At 43.1% G+C, this 21,068-nt stretch overlaps 1 protein-coding gene and 1 long non-coding RNA gene across 23 annotated transcripts in view; one reads left to right on the forward strand and one right to left on the reverse strand.

Annotated features, from left to right (window-relative positions):
- The window catches only part of LOC149127395 (uncharacterized), a 76,698-nt gene extending 73,375 nt beyond the window's left edge, over nt 1–3,323 (reverse strand). For all 3 annotated transcript variants that reach the window (XR_016231527.1, XR_016231529.1, XR_016231528.1), the window contains exon 1: nt 2,870–3,323. This is a non-coding gene — a long non-coding RNA (uncharacterized LOC149127395). The remainder of the gene's footprint in view (nt 1–2,869) is intronic.
- The window catches only part of COBLL1 (cordon-bleu WH2 repeat protein like 1), a 187,852-nt gene continuing 168,980 nt past the window's right edge, over nt 2,197–21,068 (forward strand). For 8 of the 20 annotated variants that reach the window (XM_051848576.3, XM_070070744.2, XM_070070741.2 and 5 more), the window contains exons 1-2: nt 2,416–2,630; nt 3,269–3,389. In XM_051848576.3, coding sequence (XP_051704536.3) covers nt 2,621–2,630; nt 3,269–3,389 — 131 coding nt within the window. In that variant the 5' untranslated portion in view covers nt 2,416–2,620. Of the gene's footprint in view, nt 2,328–2,415; nt 2,631–3,268; nt 3,390–3,796; nt 4,018–17,569; nt 17,672–21,068 lie in introns of those variants that run through there. The other 12 variants (XM_070070746.2, XM_070070748.2, XM_070070751.2 and 9 more) reach the window with 7 other exon arrangements.

The raw sequence follows: 21,068 nt of genomic DNA on the forward strand, positions 1-21,068 counted from the left end.
GATTATCATTTGAAAAGATACATAGCAAAATGAAACTTCTACCTTGGAAGTTTGGTTCTAATCTCAGGTGAGTCTTCTTAGTAGGATAAACTCACCTTCCATCTCTTCCACTGGGAAGTGGTCTACCAGCAGTATGGAAGAAGAGCCCCTCTTTGCTTAAAGTTCCTCTTAGGGTTTCTCCTTCATTTCGACAAATATTTTCAGGGTTCTTCTGTGAGCTGGGCTATTTCAAGGGACAAAGCCCTTAAAGTTTAAACCCCTCCGATTCTATTATTGTGTCAATGAATAACTGAAACAAAGTGTCACCGGTCCTTGCCCCACCTAACAGAATCTACTAGGGGCTAAAGAAATGCCAAGGCTACTTCTGCCTGGGCAGTCAAAATCCTCCTCAGGGGATAAAGTCTGAGCATGTGCATTCAAAATGATTGGACGGCATAGAAGGAGTGGAGATTTCCAAACAGAAAAATTAAGCAAAAGCTTAGAAAATTGAGCAGTTCTGAAACAATGTTGTCTAATTAGAGGAGAAGTTTTGCCATTACTTAAAATCAAATGCATAGCAACGATTAGTATTTTACTAATGAATTATGTGATCAGCAGACTACAGAGGCGAAATTTCAGTAGCACAGGAGAACAACAGGTCTAGTGTTGCTTCTGAAAGCTGTCAAACCTAACCAGAGGTAAGGAAGGCTAAGTAATGCTGGACAATGAAACACTCCACTATCTCAGTGGCTTAAGGTAAGTTTATCGCTTGCTTATGCAGATGCTGCAGTGGGTTCTGGGGTTCTCCGGACAGCTGTGCTCAGGGTGATAGTTGAGCATTTCAGGATTCTTCAGTCTCCTGCTACCTCCATGACTGCAGCCACAAGGGAGGAGAGCACAAGACGTAAGGCACTGGCCCTTACACGCTTCTATCAGGAAATGAAACCTTTCACATCTGCTCATATTTCACTTACCCAAGTTGGCCCACATGGCCATACCTGATTTCACTGGCGTGGGGAGTACAACCCTCCCCTATGCCTCACACACCAGAAGGAAAGGAAAAATCCGTGAGCACTGAAAATGCCTTCAGAGTGATGAAATGTTCTGAAAACCTTTTACACTTAAGATTAGGCTAATGGGGTCCACAATGTTACTGGCATGTCATAAATTAAGGATGAAACTAATTAAAGTTTTAGTCTTGATCCTGTGATTGAAAGTTATAGACATTAAGTAGTTTCACTGTTACTCAACATTTGCATCATTGTGCAAGCAACTGTAAACGCTACTCATTTAGAGGCATAAATGATTCATGAAATTGTTTAACTTGAGTTATTGTTTCAAGATTAAAATCCAGAGGCATTTAAGTGAACTGCTTTAATATTACTTATTTAAAAGGAGGTTTTCATGATATGGTTCCAAAGTGTAATGCAGATAAGCCACATTTTTTCTTCCCATAGATGCACTGAAAAGATGGCACTCCACACTGAAAGCAACAAACACCAATGCTTCCCTATAGGCAAACGGCCTATTACTAGATACTTAAACTAAATTTCTGCAATCCGGTTGCTATGATAAACAACTACAGAAATACCTAGTTAAGCATTAGTTCTAAATATCAATTTAATTCTAATACTCAGCAAATGTTACCCCATAAAGATGAAGTGGTAACAGATTTTGTTGCTTGATGTTAATACTATAGCAGAGGTTCTTCTCTCCCTTAGATACTCCTTCCTATAAGACCTATCAGTTGATTCCAAAAGATTTTATTTTTAGACTGTAGGTTTTAAGTTATCTGGTTAAGTCACCTGCTTAACTTCACATTTTCTGAAAGCAGGCATTTGGATCCTCCGAAATAGCTTGTACCTTAAAACAACTGGCACTGATGAGAATCTCAATGAGATCTGCAAATATACCTGTTTGTCAGGTGTAGCGAATCATCTAAACAGTATGCACGTGGGACACAAGCACAGGGCTGTCCCTACATGATTCTTCTATTCCTGTAAAACTTTCAAGAGGTGAATGCATGAGCCCCAGCATTCAACTCCAGGTTTATGGATTGTTATCAGATGTAATAATGCCCAGTCCTCACGTCACAACTGTTGTTGGTCTGCATAAAGAAAGAAAGAAATGCTTCCGAAGACAAGGCAAGCTCAAACCTGCTGCCGATTAGAAAGATCAGTGTCACAGGTACGCTTTTCACAATCATTCGTTAGAGGTCACGTTAAGAAGCACACACACAAAAAGCCCCAGTCCTGGTTGTCGAAGGTCAGACTGCAGGCCAGGCAAGCTTGCAGGCCGGGTTCTACGAGTTTCTCTTCGCACTTCCGCAGCCGGCCGGTCCTCCCCAGGCAGGTACCCCTCCTGCCCCACCTGTCCGGTATGGGCGCGCCCGGCTTCCCGCAGCCCAGGCCCTAGCGGTGGGAACGGGAACATTCCGGCAGGGAGCTAGCTACCTTTCCGCTTGGCTTCCCTAGCCGGTCCCCAAAGACCCGAAACCCTGGGGAAGGAAATTCCAACTCGCTCCCCGCCCGCCCCCTCCCCGGTCCTCTCTCCGGCTGGCTGCCTCGCTCGCTCCGATGCCGCCGAGCTGGTCCTCACTTCTGGGCGGCCGGGCGGCTGGTTCCCGAGCTCGGGCCAGAGCATGGGGCAGGGTGAGTGCGCGGCCGGGGAGAAGCCCGCGGGACCGAGCTCCGGGGAGCGCTGGCTCTCTCTGTCCAAGTCCTGGATTGAGAGCTAAGCTGCCAGGGCGCAGGCCGGGGGCGGGAAGAGGAGGAGAGGAAGCTGCGAGAGAGAACAGGCGAGCCACTGTCTCCCTTTGAAAAGAAAGTAGGAGTCCTGGGTGGGAAAAGAGAGATTCGCCCTTCCAACTTCTCCTCGGGAGAACTTTTACCAGGGCGTTGTGTTTGTTCCAACTCGGCCGTTGGAGCCCCGGGTGCGCTGCCGGCGTGGCGGCCGTGCCTGCGCGCCCGGCACCGCTCCTCCTCCACCTCCTCCTCCGGCAGCCGGGGCAGCTCCACTCCCTCCCCGAGAGGCGCCAACTGGCTACCCAGTAAACCCCACGGGGCGGGGGCTGCAGCACCGCCTCCCGCCGCTGCCGCGGGAGCCCGCTAGAACCTGCCGCCACGGCGGCAGCGGCGGCGCCCGCGGGCACCCAGCCGGACCCGCAGGTGGAAGCGCACCCGGGAGGCGGGCCGGCCGGACGCTCACGCGGACCGGGCGGGCTCTCGACGCGCGGCCGGCCCCGGGAAGGCGCGCGGCCCGCCCTGACCTCCCGCCTCTCCCACCCCAGCAGTGACGCGCCGCCTCCGAGCTGGAGCCCGCGCAGCGCCGCGCAGGGCGATGGACGGCCGAGCCCCCAGCGCGCACGACGCCCCGGCGGCGCCCCCGACGCCCGCCGCCGCCGCCTCAGGGTAAGCCCCGAGCGCCGCGCCGCCGTTCGCCCGCGAGGGCACCGACGCCTCGCCGGCTTCACCTGCCTGGCGACTCGCTGCTCTGCCAGCGGCCTGACTCCCCGGCCGTCCTACACGCGGCCGGCGAGGCGGCGTCCTCCCGGCCTTGCCGGAGGCCGCCCGGGCCGGGGGCTCGGGCAGTGTTGGACGGCTTTGCCACTGGGGCTGCACTGGTTGCGGAAGGCCAGCTGGTTGCCAGGGATTGGGTGAGGAGTACGGGAGCAAAGACTATAACAAAGAGCCCCTTGTTGGAGCTCTTGGAGCGGTGGACGATACCTGTAAGCGAGCTCCCTAGAAAGGAAGAGAGAGGGAAAAAAGTTTCCTTGTTCAAGGGCAGGGGCCTGGGCGGTGGAGCGGTGTCGAGGAGACTGTTAGGAAGGGGCTTTCGGAGGGCGTCGCGAAGGTGCGCCAGCTGTCAGCCCGCCTGACAGTTCCGGGAGCGGGCGGGGTGCTCTCCTCTCTCTCGGGGGTGTGTGCGCCCGTGGCCAATTGCGGGTGCCAAAGCCGAGCGCGGAGGCAGATTGCAATCAACTATTCTTCTTCTCGCATGTTTTGAGGAGAGATTGGAGGGGAAGGGGCCCGTCACATGGTGAGTTAATATTAAATGAAGCATGCCTTCCTGCCAGATATGCTAATCATCACCTTGCCCAGCTGTTGGGTAAACAGGCCGGAGAACAGGTAGTTCTGCAGGAGATGAGGAGAACTGAAAATAACCCTGGTCTTGGTCAATAGCGCAGGCGTAGCAGGCAAGCCCGTTGGGCTTCTGAAGCGGGAAACCCTTTTGATTCCTGTAACTTTTTCCTACAAGTGTTCCCGCTACCCAGATGTCCGTTCTTTCTTAATCTGAACGTAGGAGCGTCCTGATGAGAAGATGAACATTCGAGAAATACAAACGTGGAGGAAAGAAAATATCTGCTTTGTAACACCGAGGAATGAGAGTTGTGCAGTTTTTCTGACCGAATAGTGAAGTCAGTTTTCCCTGGAACATGACAGGCGTTTCCTTAGAAGCAAGTCACAGCATGTTTGTTCATCAGAGACCATGCGAACACTAGCAGTTGTAGAGAAGAAACATGGAAAAGTCTCAAAGCAACATGACTAAGCTAAAAGACATTTGTATAGTGCTTACGTAGAGGGAACATGTCGCGTATGAATTAATTCTTTCATTTTGCTGCAGTTGGCTGTCTTCTTCCTGCAAATAGCCCTATTGCTGTCGACTTCTGTCTCATTTCCCTAGCTTTCTCATTGTGTGGATATTGTCATAGATCCTCACATTAGGATATCCGAGGAAAGAAACACATTGGGAGACATAATGAGTATGAAAGCAAGGTCTTTGGAGCTGCAGAGCTGTGTAAGTTGAAGATGGACCAGCTTTCAGAGTACTGAAATGTATCCAGGTAGCACAAAACAAGATAGTATTGAACTGGTGGATTTGGAATGGATTAGGTTAAGGTACTGAAAAAAAAAAAAAAAACCCACTTATGGGGTTGGCACTCCACTTCCAGTCCATTTCTATGTTAACCTGGGAAAGCAGCAGAAGAGATGGCCCAAGTGCTTGGACCCCAGCACCCACGCGGGAAACTTAGATGAAGCTCCTGACTTAAGCTGTTGGGGCCATCTGGGGAGTGAACAAGTAGATGGAATATTTCTGTATCTGTTTGTGTGTCTCTCTCTGTAACTCTGCCTTCCAAATAAATCTTTAAAAACAAACCTACCCACTTACACAAAAATATCCCCACAGGTGTCCAGAAATTGAGTTAATACTTTTTAAATTTTTTTAAAGATTTATTTACTTGAAAGAGTTAGAGAGAGAGAGAAAGAGAGAGGTCTTCCATCCATTGGTTCACTCCTCAAATGACCAGGCCGGAGCCAGGAACTTCTTCCAGGTCTCCCATGTGGGTGCATTTATTTGCACCATTCTCTGCTGCTTTTCCAGGCACATTAGCAGAGAGCTGGATCAGAAGTTGAGCAGCTGGGAGTTGAACCAGTGCCCATATGGGATGCTGATGTCACAGTTAGAGGCTTAACCCACTGTACCACAATGCCAGTTCTCCCCCAACAGCCTACCAGCCAAAATTTTTTTAAATTGAGAGACAGGGCTCCCAGCATTTGGCTCACTGTGCAATTGTTGGCAATGCTGAGGCTGGACCCGACAGAAGCCTGGAGCTGGGAACTCTATCCAGGTGTTCCATGTGGGTGGCAGGAATCCAACTATTTGACCCATCAGCTGTGCCTCCCAGGTTGTGCATTAGCAGAGAGATGGAATCAGGAGCTGAGACTTGAAGGCAGGCACTCAGCTATGGGTTGCAGGCATCCCAAGCCGTGTCTTAACTATGCCAAACACCTCTCTGAAATGCTGCTTTTGAGTAAAATAGGAGAGGACTATAAGTTCACGGAAAATGTACTTGAAAGATAAGTTTATCTTTAGCAAATAAAGTTGAAATACATGCATAACTTTTTTCATAATGCACATTGCCCATTAATGTTTTGAAGACCCCTCTTTGAGGTCGGAAGGCTCTGGGTTGAAGGAATGGAAAGAGCTTTCTAGTGACAAGCATGACTACAGAGAAATACGTTGGGTTTACTTTGGAGAGTTTAAAGGTAAGCTGGTAAATTCTTTGCTTTAAAAGAATGTACAAAAGTGCTTTTCTAAATTCTCAAATTTAAAGCATCTTTCAATTTTTCATTGATTTTTTTACTTATTTGAAAGGCAGAGAGACAAAGATCTTCTATCCACCAGTTCATGCTGCATTAGCATGAACTGCTATTCATGCCTGCAATAGCCAGATTGGGTTAGGTCAGGCTGTAGCAAAAAGCCAGAAATTCAATCCTATTTGCTGACATGGGGGGCAGGGACCCAAGCACTTGAGCTATTACCTGCTGCCTCCCAGGATGAATATTAGCAAGAAGCTGGAATTTGGAGCGGAGTGGGCACTCTCAAGGCCAGGCATTATGGGATATGGACATTCCTAAGAGGCAGCAAAAACCCACCCACAAGGAGAATATTTTTGAGATCTTTGCCATCTCTTCTTCACATGTAAGGAGGAACATCTGGAAAAGTGCTTCACATCCTTTGTAAAAACACCACCCTCACTGTATTCTTTTATGTTATTCTGTTCAGAGATGTTATCGCCATCTGAACAATATAAAACCATTACTTCTCTTCTTGTCCCTTGGCATAATCCAGGCACCTGTTAAAGAATATTTATTGAATCGTCATTATGGCTTTTGTTCTTTCTCAAAAACCTATAAGATTAAAATACTTTAAATCATGGGAGAAACATCCTCTATAAGAGTATTTGGAAGGCGGCAGGTTGCAATCTTAGAGTTATAATTGTTAGGTTTTGTACGTAAACTCCTTGCTGTAAGACTGACTAATGATGTCATGACTTAGTGCTCTAATTGCCAGTGCGGCCTAACTTGTGCTTATCCTGGATATTACCATCCGAAAGGATTCCTCTGTAGCTTTCCAAGTTGTACACAGTTGTTATAGATCATTCTGTTTTATTTTCCTTCTTTGCTTTTTATTTTGCGATAATATTTAAAATGTACACTACACTCGAAGGCTTAATACACCTCTAAAGAGTTCAAAAAATAAAAAATGACCATAATTCAGCAGGAAAATAGGCAATGGCTATACACAGTAATCAAAGGAAAGAATGTTCAACTTCACCCATAAAGTAAATTTTAAATAGTCACACAATCATTAAAACTGTGGTAGCCTATAATTAACAGTTTGTTCAAATCTTTAAAACAAAATTTGACAAAACTATATTTGCAGCAAACCTGACAACCACAGCATTTCTTTTTTTCTGGTTTTTTTTTTTTTTTTTGGACAGGCAGAGTGGATAGAGAGAGAGAGAGAGAGAGAGAGAGAGAGAAAGGTCTTCCTTTTGCCATTGGTTCACCCTCCAATGGCCGCCGCGGCCGGTGTGCTGCGGCGGCGCAACGCGCTAATCCGATGGCAGGAGCCAGGTATTTATCCTGGTCTCCCATGGGGTGCAGGGCCCAAGCACTTGGGCCATCCTCCACTGCACCCCCTGGCCACAGCAGAGAGCTGGCCTGGAAGAGGGACAACTGGGACAGAATCTGGCGCCCCGACTGGGACTAGAACCCGGTGTGCCGGCGCCGCAAGGCGGGGGATTAGCCTAGTGAGCCACAGCGCCGGCCACTGTTTTTGTTTTTAAGTTTAGTTTCCTCATAAAAGGGAAAACATGATATTTGTCTTTTGTAACAGGTCACTTTAAAAAAATATAGTGCATCTTCATATTTTACAAATGAGACTCTGAAGCCCAGAGACACTTTGTCACTTTACTGAAGTCCCAGAGCAAGGTAGTGGCAAAACCAGAAGGAAAACCCAGGGCTTGAGTGCATGGTTCTCTGTGTTAACTATTTTTTAGTGTTTTCTTCACCATAGAATGAGTTGATAATCTACATTTTAACAAACTGCTGGTGTTGTGTCATTAGCTTAGTGCTATGGTTTATCCCCTCTAAAGTTCCTGTGATGGAAGTCTGATTGCATTGGTAAGAGGGTTAATGCCCATCTGGTGGGAGTAGGTGGCTATACAGCAAGTTTGGCTTTCTCTCCTTGCTCACTTCCCCTTTCACACATGTGCTTTTTAACCCAGATAGCTTTGCCCTGGTAGCATTGTCCATAATATGGCACAGGCAGAAGGCCCAGACTAGAGGCCACACATTTGGGGCACCTACTCTGGACTTTCAACCTCCAAAATTGTGAGATCGGTAAATGGATTTCATTTTAAAATAATGTACCTCGCCTCAGTTGTACACCTTTCTTCTTCTTTTTTTTTTTTTTTTGACAGGCAGAGTTAGAGAGAAAGGTCTTCCTTTTCTGTTGGTTCACCTCCCAAGTGGCCACTACGGCTGGCGCGTTGCGGCCGGCGCACTGCGCCGATCAGAAGCCAGGAGCTTCCTCCTGGTCTCCCATGTGGGTGCAGGGCCCAAGGACCTGGGCCATCCTCCACTGCCCTCCCAGGACACAGCAGAGAGCTGGTCTGGAAGAGGAACAACCGGGACTAGAATCCGGCGTCCCAACCGGGACTAGAACCCGGGGTGTCGGTGCCACAGGCAGGGGATTAGCCTAGTGAGCCGTGGCCTCAGTTGTACACCTTTGAGATAAAAGTGGTTGATAGCCTCCTCCTGATGTGCATTACTTCTGTGATAAAATTGCACTTTCAGGAATGATCCTTTTGAGAAGTCATTGTTCTCTGGTCCCTCGGCTGCAGCGTTTTGTCTGAGATTCTAAATTATAGTTGTAACATTGCATTGAGTAGTTTAAAAGTTTTTAAGTTACCTTCTTACGTTTAACTCAGCATCATGCCTTTCTACAAATTATGTAGGGTAGGTGCATTTTCTTTCCAGGGAAGCAACAGTGCAGGAAGTTGTAGCTGACTTAGGGCAGGTACTGTAAAGTTCCTGCCACCAAGGGATTTGACTCAGTGCTACTCTTGTCTTTCATCTTGGCCTTCTATTCACTGCTCAATCCCTTTCCAACAAAGGTTAGTCTCATTTCTTAATGGATAAGTATGTATTTTTATTTTTTTCTTGTGGGCTTGTTGGTTGGCATTTGAAATAAGGCTAAGAATTTAGACCTCAAAAGCCATTGAATTTTAGAAATTTTGACTTTTCTTATGAGATTGTTTTCATGCAAATTATGTAGATTATTTTTATTTATAATATATGATATAAATCTTATATAAATGTATTATTAAACAGAATTAGACTGTTTATTTTGGTCTGTCTTGCGCTTGACTCAACAGACCAAACCAATATAGAGTTCAGTCACATTTACTGAGGTTTGGCTGGTTACAGAAGACCCTGTAGCCAATTAACTGATTGAAGTATAAACGATTAATGACTTGATCTGTAACCATTGGGATGATTTACTTGATTTTAGCATATTGAGTTGTTTTCTGTGACAAATCCCTATATTTGTTATCTGATTACCATGTTGGAATTTTCAGAATGTCATGTGGTGCTGGGAGTTGCCTGAGTCACACATCAATCTTGTTTTGCTGTGCTCCAATAACTGGAATTTAATTGATCTAAGGATTCCCATTGAATAGTATTCACAGGCATTAAATAAGAATATATAACATACACGTATAATATGTATTCATGTGTGTATGTAATTGTATGTTTTCACATATATGAAAGTTAACTGGTTTGATTTGCATAGGGATTTAGTTGAGAATAATCCCCTTCCCCTTTTTAAAAATATATTTTGAAAGTTTCAGGCCGGCGCCGCGGCTCACTAGGCTAATCCTCCGCCTAGCGGCGCCGGCACACCGGGTTCTAGTCCCGGTCGGGGCGCCGGATTCTGTCCCGGTTGCCCCTCTTCCAGGCCAGCTCTCTGCTGTGGCCAGGGAGTGCAGTGGAGGATGGCCCAGGTGCTTGGGCCCTGCACCCCATGGGAGACCAGGAAAAGCACCTGGCTCCTGGCTCCTGCCATCGGATCAGCGCGGTGCGCTGGCCGCAGCGCGCTGGCCGCGGCGGCCATTGGAGGGTGAACCAACGGCAAAAGGAAGACCTTTCTCTCTGTCTCTCTCTCTCACTGTCCACTCTGCCTGTCAAAAAAAAAAAAAGAAAAAAAAAAAAGAAAAAAAAAAAAGAAAGTTTCAGATAGAGGGAGAGAGAGGAAAAAAAGATTTTCCATCCGCTGGTTCACTTCCCAGATGGCCGCAATGGCTGGTGCTGAGCAAATCCCAAGCCAGGAGCCAGGAGCTTCCTCTGGGACCCATGCGGGTGCAGGGGCCCAGGCACTTGGGCCATCCTCTACTGCTTTTCCAGGCCACAGCAGAGAGCTAGGTCGGAAGAGGAGCAGCTAGGACATGAACTGGTGCCTGTATGGGATTCTGGTGCTGCAGGCAGACACTTAGCCCACTACGCCACACCTCCAGCCCTGAGAATAATCCTTTTTATAATTGTTTTCTACAAAGTAGAAATACTGGACTGGTTGGTTTGTGTTTTCTTTTAAATAGAATAATAAACACCAATGGAGACACTGGAAAGTTGAAGTATTGTTTTAAAGGATAGGGTGACTTCTTCAGTCCTGTGGATATTGCAGTATTCTCCACTTAAAAGTAGTTTTGTTCTCTGCTGATTGAGTTACTTGCAGTCAATTAGGATCCAACAGTATTATGTGAAACATTCCAGAAATAAATAATTGCTAAGTTTTAAGTTGTGTGGCATTCTAAACAATGTGATGAAGTCTGGTCTTTCCACCTGGAAAGAATTACCCCTTTGTTCAGAGTATTCACTCTTTATATGCTACCCATCTGTTAGTCACTTAGTAGCCAACTCCAATATCAACAATTCACTGTAGTGGTTTCTCAGTGCTTGTATTTGAATGACCCTTATTTTACTTAATAATGGTTCAAGCCTCAAGAGCAGAGATGGCAATTAGGATCTGCCAAAGAGAAGTAATAAAGTACTTCCTTAAGTGAAAAGGGGATATTGCTGTAAGGTATTCACATAATTTTTACTGCAGCATATTGTTAAATTGCTCTATTGCTATAATCTTACTGTGCTTACTTTATAAGTGTGTCATAGTTATGTATGGATGGGGGAAAAACAGTGTATATATAGGGCTCAGGACTTTCTGTGGTTTTAGACATTGCCAGGTGGAGTCTCAGAAATTATCCCCCATGGATAGGAGGTACTATTGAATTGAAGTTACTCAGGTTTTCTATCTTTGTGCTACACTTAAAATGACACTAATCTCTTAGAAAAAACGACCTGATTGCTGACATCCACTTGGATGCTTAATCTTTAGAACATATACTAGAGCTCATGTTCTTTATTTGCCTAAACAAATTTTTTTTCTTTGACTCCTTGAAATTTAAATGTTAAAAACTTAGTTGACCTTATTTTGAGGGATCCTAATGTTTTTTTTGTTTTTGACAGGCAGAATTAGAGAAAGAGAGAGAGAGAGAGAGAAAGGTCTTCCTTTTTCTGTTGGTTCACTATGCTGAGATCCGAAGCCAGGAGCCGGGTGCTTCCTCCTGGTCTCCCATGCGGGTTCAGGGCCCCAAGCGCTTGGGTCATCCTCCACTGCCTTCCCTGGCCAAAGCAGAGAGCTGGACTGGAAGAGGAGCAACCAGGGCAGAATCTGGTGCCCTGACAGGGACTAGAACCTGGGGTGCCGGCGCTGCAGGCGGAGGATTAGTCAAGTGAGCCGTGCGCTGGCCAATCCTACTGTTTTGATACTGAAACAAATCTTCAGAAATAGACAAAGGGAATAAAACCCCACATTTGCAGCTTTGGAGCTAGGGAGTGAATTGAAGGCTTAGTAAAAAATAAGGAGTGCTTTAATAGCTGCTTTTTAAAGCTTTGAGTGCATTTATTGGCTCTAAAGTTTTATTGATTTATGAACTGAATTCTTATTAGTGAATGTTTACTGAATACTTAAATGACTTAGATGGGAATCATCTAGAGAACTTTAATATCCATGCTCTCATACCCTTGCCCATTCTGATTTTATTTGGTTCAGACAGACTGGAACAGGAGTATAGCTGATTTTAAAATGCGGTGTAGGTGACTCCAATTTGCTTACAGTACTGAGAAACATTGATTAACTACATTGATATCAACAGTTGAGATGGAGATAATGCCACCAATGTGATAGAGGCCTCTATTAATTAGTTTTAGGTACCTAAAGTCAGCCTTGAGGTTAAGATGCTAGCACCTCATTGGAATCACTGGGTTGGATGCTTGGTTCTGGCTCCGCACTCTGGCTTCTTGCTACTTCTGATCCAGAGAGGCAACAGTGGTGGCTCAAGTAACTGACTTCCTGCCACCCATGTGGGAGACCAGGATTGAGGTCCAGCTCTGATTGTGGCCAGCCTGGGCACTGTGGGCATTTGGGGAGTGAACTAGCAGTTAGGAGTTCTCTCTTTCTCTTTAAAATTTAAAAGTTGATTAAAATATATTAGCCTAATTGATCAGCAATTATGATGTAAACATTGAAATGACCCATTGCCTGATTTTTTTCTCTTCATGTTTTTATTGTAGTAAAATGTGTGACATAAATTTTGCCATCTTAACTATGCAGTCATCATCACCATCCATCTCCATAACTCTTTGTATCTGGCAAAACAAACTCTAATACACATTGAACACTATACTTTCTCCTTATCCTCAGTCCTTGGTAATTGCCCTCTACTTTTTATAATTTTTTGACCATCTAGATGTACCTCTTTTAAGTGGAATCATACAGTTTATCTTTTTTTAAAAAGATTTTTATTTATTTGAAATAGTTAGAGAGATGGCGATTTCATTCACTGGTTCACTTCCCAGATGGCTGCAATGTCTAGGGCCGGATCAGGCTGGGGCCTGGAGCTAGGAGCTGGCAGTAACACAAACGCTCCGGCCATCTTCTGCTGCTTTTACCAAGCCACTAGCAGGGAGCTGGATTGGAAGTGGAGCAGCCGGGACATGAACTGGTTCCCATTTAGGATGCCAACATTGCAGGTGGTGGCTTTACCCACTGTGCCATGATGCTGGCCACCCTCAGCAATTTCTTTTTTAAACTAGTTTATTTTACATAGCATAATCAAGGTTCATCCATATTGTGAGATTATCAGTATTTCATTTCTTTTAAATTATTTATGTGTAAGGTAGACAAAAATAGATCTTCCACATCTGATTCACTACCCAAATGCCTGAAACGTCAGGGCCAGAAGAGGCCAGAGCCACGAGCCATGAGCCAGGAACTCAGTCTGGGTCTCTTATGTGGGTGGAAAGAACCTAAATACTTGAGCCGTCAGCCCTCACCTTCTGCCTCAGAGGGAGCATGATAGCAAGAAGCTGGAATTGGGAGCAGCACTGGGACTCAAACCTAGGTATTCTAATATGGGATGCAGGCTACCAAGTGGTGTCTTAACTCCTGTGCCAAATGCCTGCCCTTAATTAATTTTTTAATTGAATAATATTCTGTTGTGTCTGTAGATCATCTTTTGTTTATCTGTTTCTCCATCAGTGAATATTTGGTTTCCTTCCACTTCTGGTTATTGTGAATAGTGTTCCTATGAATATAGGTGTACAGCTATCTCTTAGATACCCTGCTTTCAATTTATATAATTAGCAATGAATTGTCCATCCTAAGGCTACTGTGCTTTTCAGGTTATGAGTAAAACATATTTTTAAGCAAAACTATTTTTAGTTTTTTGAGATCTGCCATACTGTTTTCCAGGGTGCTTGTATATTTTTACATACCCACAGATAGTGCACAGAGATTCTGATTTGTCCACATCCTCTCCAGTGGTTGTTTTCTGGTTGATATCTCTACTGTTCCCATCCCCCTCTTATACACGCAGACAGTAGCCATCCTAATAGGCATAAAGTAGTATCTTGTCCTGGATTTGGTTTGTTTTTCACTAATTATGAGTGATTTTGTGCATCTTTTCATTGTCCGTTAGTGTATATTTTTGGAAAATGTCTACACAAGTCATTTGCCCCTTTTTAAAATTTGTTTTGGTTGCTGAGTTTTGGGAGTTCTATATTCTGGCTATTAACCTCTTATATTTATATGTCATAAAAGAATCATTTTTCCTCAGCTCTGACATCAAACAACACAGAAAACTTTGTAACCTTCAGTGGTGTGGGTATTTCTTGCCATGAGAAAGCAATCAGTCCTGTGGCAAGCAGACGCTAGCAGAGTGTCTGTTAATTTAATTCCATTTTGACACTCCCTGGAGATAGCATCAGATCCCATGGGCTGAGGACTCACATATCTAAGATTACCCCACTTATTTTAGATAGTAGTAGAAAGTCCCAGTATGATTTACCTGTAATTCCTCCCAAGTGCCTATAAATCAGGGTTCCCACAACCCCAGTTCCTTCAGGTGTGATTAGTGGCTCACATAATGCAGGGAAATACACACCAGTTTATTATAATGCTCACCCCCTATTATAAGGGTATAAAGATACAGAGAATGCAGCTGAAGAGATGCATGCAGAAGGGGTGTGGAGCTTTCTCCACGTGTTGAGCTATCTAGAAGCTCTCTGAAACCTGTCCTTCTGGGTTTTTATAGAGGCTTTTTTGTACAGACATGATTGCTAATAGGCTGGGTGGGGAACTCAGCAAGGCATGTCCATTCAAATCCACCAGCATTCCTTTCTCAAAGGTATGGGGCAGGACCCCTCTGGAATGAGGAGGGTCCTTTGACCCATCTCAGTTTTTATGACCTGGCTTGGTGAGGGAGTTATAAGCCAGGTATTGTGGATGAAAACCAAAATGTATTTATCATAGTATCAGTTTGTAAAAAGTTTAAAGGGTAGCCACAGCCTCTTTCACAATATATTACTGAGGAATCTAGATGGAGACGATATAGACTGCAAAGCCAAAAATATTTGCCCTCTGGCTTTATAGAGAAAATTTTCTGACCTCCTAACCTTAACTTACAAAGTTGTTGAATGAAGTACTTTAGTTACTACTGGAGACTTCTAAATATTGAAATTAAGTTTCAGGACAAAATGATTTATATTGTGGGCAGAAAGTAAAATTTATAATAAGGAATTTTGCAGAAAGATAATTGATTTCTTTTTAAGGAATGACTAGGCTTGGCTCTTTGACAAATATTTTAGCTTTTTAACATTTATAAAGTATTGGACTATATCATAAAGAGATGTCTAGACTTCTATGCTAGAAAAATTTCCATGAAATATGATTGGCAGAGTTAGGATGTTGAGAAACAAAGGCATCTAGGAAGAAATGGACCAGTGGTGGGAGGAGTTCCTATCTAGTTTTTTGTGTTTATGCCTATTTTACAAGTTAAGTACTGTCTTCGTAATTTCTAACAAGTGTTATTGTTGATAAAAAATGTTTCATATCATTAAGCTTCTAGTGTTCCAACATTGCTATGATAGTTATGAGACATATTTTTATGACTTTGCTTTGCTAAATTTTTCCCCCATCTGTTACAGTGAAAACAAACTAAAAGTATGGGAGAAAGAAGTTTCCCATGACTATTTATAAAGGGCCAAATGTCTTCAGTTTTGCATACAAAGTTCATGTCTGTGGAATGAATCCCATGGAAGAGGCTCTGAAAGACTGGCTAGCCTTTAGCACAACGCTAAAGTGAGCTTGGGTTTTTGCTTCTTTCCCAAAGAGTTTAAGTTCACAACACTACTTTCTTTTTTTTTTTTTGTACTTTTGAAATTTATTAAATAAAAGTTTTCTATAAATATATATGTAATGAAAGTAAGTAAATAAATACATTTTTCAAAAAGATGGCTAACCTTTAAAAAAAGGCATTTTGAAAAATGACACCAAATTAACTCCTGCTAAATGGAATTACTATGAGAATGGCATATAGATAACACAACACTACTTATAAATTTAAATATTTTGACTTTAAACATGAGAATTTTGGAGTTTGAATTTTGGAATATTTTGACAATTTTTTTCATTGGGATAGCCATCTCACTGCTAATATGGTGAAGATTGTAAAGGCAGGAGTAAGTTCACCCCATAGAAAGTTGAAAACTTACATTTGTGGCTCGTAGTGTTTTTTTTTTTTTTTTTTTTTTTTTTTTTCGATAGGCAGAGTGGACAGTGAGAGAGAGAGAGAGAGAGAGAGACAGAGAGAAAGGTCTTCCTTTTGCCATTGGTTCACCCTCCAATGGCCTCTGCGGCCGGTGCGCCGCGGTTGGCGCATCGCGCTGATCTGAAGGCAGGAGCCAGGTGCTTCTCCTGGTCTCCCATGGGGTGCAGGGCCCAAGCACTTGGGCCATCCTCCACTGCACCCCCCGGCCATAGCAGAGAGCTGGCCTGGAAGAGGGGCAACCGGGACAGAATCTGGCGCCCCAACCGGGACTAGAACCGGTGTGCCGACGCCGCTAGGCAGAGGATTAGCCTGTTGAGCCACGGTGCCAGCCTCGTAGTGTGTTTTAAATACTTCTAGACTTTCATCAAGATCAAGACCAGCCAAGTTTCCTAGGGAATAAAGTAAGCTATGTGGGGCCCTAAAACTCGTGGTACCCTATGTGGACAACATCCTGATTACATCTGTGCCTTTCCCTGCTAATATATCCTCCTAAGGGACACAGCTCCAGGGCAGACCTTCAGGAATTTGCGGAGGAGAAAACACAGTGCACTAAGGAACTGGAATTTTGCCTACTCTCTAGGAAAGATAATGTAGCCCCATTAACACTTTGAAGTGTGTGGCTGCAAGACTGAGAATGGAGGTGCTAGGTGAGCAGGGAGAGGAATTACCTTTGGAATCCTTTGTTTTTGTGTCCTCTAGTTTCCTTGTTATCTACTCAATTTCCCAATTGCAATTCTGGATTTAGGGATAATATACATTCTTGTAAATGTATGGGTTAGTAGTACAGAGGTTTTCGTTTGCAATTATTCAATACTTGAAAATTCCTATATTTTGGGAGATATGTATTTGAAAATATTCAAAGTGATTCTGAAGTGTGTGAGTTAGTTTGGGTTCAAGATGTGACTATACAATAATGGTTTGGGTTTTTTTTTTATATGCTGTGTGGGTTGGCTTTAAGAAAAACTAAAGGACAAAGGTGGCAAAATATGTCTTTAAAACTGTAACATCATTGGAAAAAGTACATTATTTCTCAGTGTGATTAATTTGAGGGACTAGCACCAAGTAATTGGCATGAATTCTGATGAATTTGTTAAAGAATATTTCATTTTATAGCCCAGCATCACAGCTTCTGTACTTAGGACATAATCCGCTTGTAAGGAAGTGGAATTAAGAAACTCAAACCTTGGAGAGACGTTCATTGCCAGTCCTCAAGGATTCCCATCTCTCTACTCTGCCCTTGCAAATGTGCACATGTTCTTATTCTGGAGAAGCAGAAATGAAGAAGTATTAATGAGCCCAAGGGGAGTAGTGGTGGCAGGAGCCAAAGTTTTTAACAGTTGCTACAGCTTTGTCAGTTCAGATGAGATTGAAAAACAGGAAATTGAGCTACTAAATGTGAAAATCACTATCACTCTACCATTCCCAGTCTTGATAGATGTGCCATAGTTTCTAGACCTGCTGCACACAAGATGATTAAAGGCATAATCACTTTATTTTGTCCCTCATGCCAAAGTGGAATGCCTGAGAGGAGTAATCCTTTGCTTCTCTTTTGTTTTTTGATGCCTCTTAGTCACTTGCTGTAGCATTGCTTTCATCGAATTAAGAATGAAACAGGGTCACTGTCTAATGGGATGGCACCTGTGTTTCCTGGTCTGTGGCGGCTCTCATTATTCCCAGGTATACTTAATTCTGTTATTTTTGGCAGCAAAAGTGAGCAAAGTGTTCTTACACTATGGGAGTGGGTTCTTCCTGTCTTTTGCTCCTACATAAAATGTGTTCCTCCTGACTTGTAGAGAGCAGCTAGATAACTTTATCTTAAAGCAATAAATAAATGAATGAATAAATTTTTTTCTGCAATGCCTCAGTAGTGAAAGCTGGAAGAATGTCATCAAGTAAAAAGGAAAAATAAATTTAAAAATTTTATACCATGATCTTATGCTGTGGATTTTTATCTTGAGTTTTCTCTTAAAGTTTTATTGCAATACTTTATAACCTATGAACTTGTATTGCTCCTCTAGGTAAGTAAGGTGTGACTTCATTTGACTGAAAAATACTTGAGTAATGACCTGAAAGGGGAGATCAATCATTTTACCCTCTCATTGATTGGGACAAATTTCATATCTTGAACCTCTCCCAATCTCTAATTCACTCCGGTTTACTATACATCAGTTTGCTTTTTTTAGACCAACTGAAAATCCAGTGTTCAACAGCAAGTCACCTGTATGTTTGTGACTCTGTATCTACATAGAAATATGTAGGAAATTCACTTGTAGATGATGCTAAGAAAATGCACTCCTGAAGTCTGTGCCTGTGTCCTTGTGAAGTCTTGCAACACGTTTCCAACACTAACCTACTTCTGTGGCTGTAAGTAGTATTGTGCTGGGTTTGTTTAGCAAAGTTTTTAGAGTTTTCTAATCAAATTCAAAATTTCATATACAAGGATACTTCAAATACTTTAAGGAAAATTGAATTAAAAGATAAATTCTGAAGCAAAAATCTTTGAAAGCAGTGCATAGATTTTGTAATAAGTATTTTTATGAACTTTTTAAAAGATCTCTCATATGCATAAATTTCAAAAGTGTTTTGCACCAAAATAAACAACTTTTAATTCCATTTTCCACAGACTTCAAATTTGATGTACCCTGTTATGTATTTGGGATGCAGTACTTTGGGATTTTCATATTTTGCATGCCATATTGAGGAGACTAAGCAGATTATACAGGCTTGAATTAGTGGTAATTATAACATTTATCCAAAGGTATTTAGTGAATATTTGCTATAATTTTTGGTAGCCTAAATCCATTTTTATTTTTTATTCTCATAGATTAAGCATATCAGATTTGAAATTGGCAATAATGGGTGTTTTGAATGTCATGGATTTGGGACAGTCATGGTTTCCTTATTACTGTACACCACCATTCATAGAGACTAAGTTTCTGGTATCACAGATACTTGAATGGTTTGAACACCAATGGTATTTAAGGAGTAGTCTTGAGACAGCAGGAAGTGGTATCTACTGCTGAAAGCATTTACTTTAGGATGCAGAGACCTCAGTGCAAGCTATTTAATTTCATCTTTGACATCTTTTATTACCTGCTAATCTTTACAGGCTATTTCATGAAATTTCTTAAGCAATTTTTCAAAGTTCTGATACTTAGCCGTTTTACTTTAATAGTTAAAAGCTATTTAGAATTCTTTGCATTTTGAATCGGGAAAGCCTTCCATTTATTGTGATATTCACTCATCGGGTGATGGTTGAGGAACCTGTCACAGTTCGGGTGCCACTCAGGTGGCTATTGTGGATGATTTCCTATACATAACCTCTGTGGCGCTGCCCTCAACATTATACAGCCTGATGCAGACCTATTTTCCACATGCTTGGAGATGGAAAGAAAGCATGGAAAGGAGGGGAGCACGCAGAAGTTGAACGTGGAGGCCTTTCTTCTTAAATTTAAGGAGCTAGTAAATTCCCTAAAATTAACACTAATAATGAATTTTCATTAACATGTGTATTTAAAAGTCAAAGACTGGGCCAGCGCCGCGGCTCACTAGGCTAATCTTCCGCCTTGTGGCACCAGCACACCGGGTTCTAGTCCCGGTCGGGGCGCGGGATTCTGTCCCGGTTGCCCCTCTTCCAGGCCAGCTCTCTGCTGTGGCCAGGGAGTGCAGTGGAGGATGGCCCAAGTGCTTGGGCCCTGCACCCCATGGGAGACCAGGAGAAGCACCTGGCTCCTGGCTTCGGATCAGTGCGATGCGCCGGCCGCAGGGCGCTGGCTGCGGCGGCCATTGGAGGGTGAACCAATGGCAAAAGGAAGACCTTTCTCTGTCTGTCTCTCTCACTGTCCACTCTGCCTGTCAAAAAAAAAAAAAAAAAGTCAAAGACTGGTTATCTCAAAGAAAAAATGCTTTGTGTTTATTTTGAAGATAAAGTGGGACAATTTGGGATATTTGGGGTAATACCCTGTTCATATACAGTTTCATTTTCATTTTGTGTTTAAATACATCAAGTACATTTCACTTGTCTGTAGTACTTTTATTGACCCCTATATCATCTGATTAAAAAAAAAAAAGATTTATTTATTTATTTGAATGGGAGAGAGAAAAGGCGGGGGAGGGAAGAAGAGAGAAAAAAATCTCTTCCATCTGCTGATTCATTCTCCACATATGCAGCAACAGCCAGGGTTGGGCCATGCTGAAGCCAGGAGCTCCAACCAGTTTCCCCCATGTGGATGGGAGGGACCCAAGCACCTGAACCATCATCTGCTACCTCCCAGGTACATTAAGAGAAAACTAAATGCAAAGTATAGCAGCCCGGACTCTGATCAGCACTCCAGTATGGGATGCAGGTGTCCAAAGTAGTGGTTTAACCCACTATTCCACAACACCTACCCCTCTGCTTATGTGTTCTTACTACTGGTTTCAGGGTATGGAGAGGAGAATTTTCTTGGCTTTTTTTCTTCTTTGGTTAGTTAAGTAGGTACCTGCTTTGCTAAATGGAAATTTAATCATACTTGAATTTGCATTTAAAGATTAAGATGAAAGATCAAGAAATTGCAAAATATATTCAGTGAATAAAACAATGAAAAAAAGTTTCTGATGGTGGAAGAAAAAATCCACTATGTTAATGCTAGACTGTGCTGGCCACTGAACAAGCAGTTTGAGGTTGAGGGCTTTGACCCTTTATGTTCACCTTGCAACTCTTGTACTGTTTTGTGAAATCCTTCTGTGATGTTAGGTTATTAGGAAGTGTTTTCTGCCCAACACTATGTGAGTATTTAAGCTCTTCAGAAATACCAAATACGGTTTTTGAGGGAAAGATTTTCGTTCAGTATTACAGTGGTGGTGGCAATGACAGTTAATCTTTACAGTGGTATTTTTGATCACTCCATTTATTTTCATATGAGAAAAATTCAGAAGAGAAAAACAACAGAACAGTGAAAATTCTCCTTTGGCCCCTGTGTGTCTGTCACCCAATGTTTTCTCCCCAGAAGCAGTCCATGTTACTAGTTCTTTTGAATCCAAGTAGAATATTCTGTTTTGGCGTTGTGCAATGAAAATACACAAGCTTCAAATA

This window comes from Oryctolagus cuniculus, chromosome 3 (genome assembly GCF_051225735.1).
Source record: "Oryctolagus cuniculus isolate XC-2025 breed Fujian yellow rabbit chromosome 3, ASM5122573v1, whole genome shotgun sequence".
NCBI classification, from domain to species: Eukaryota; Metazoa; Chordata; class Mammalia; order Lagomorpha; family Leporidae; genus Oryctolagus; species Oryctolagus cuniculus.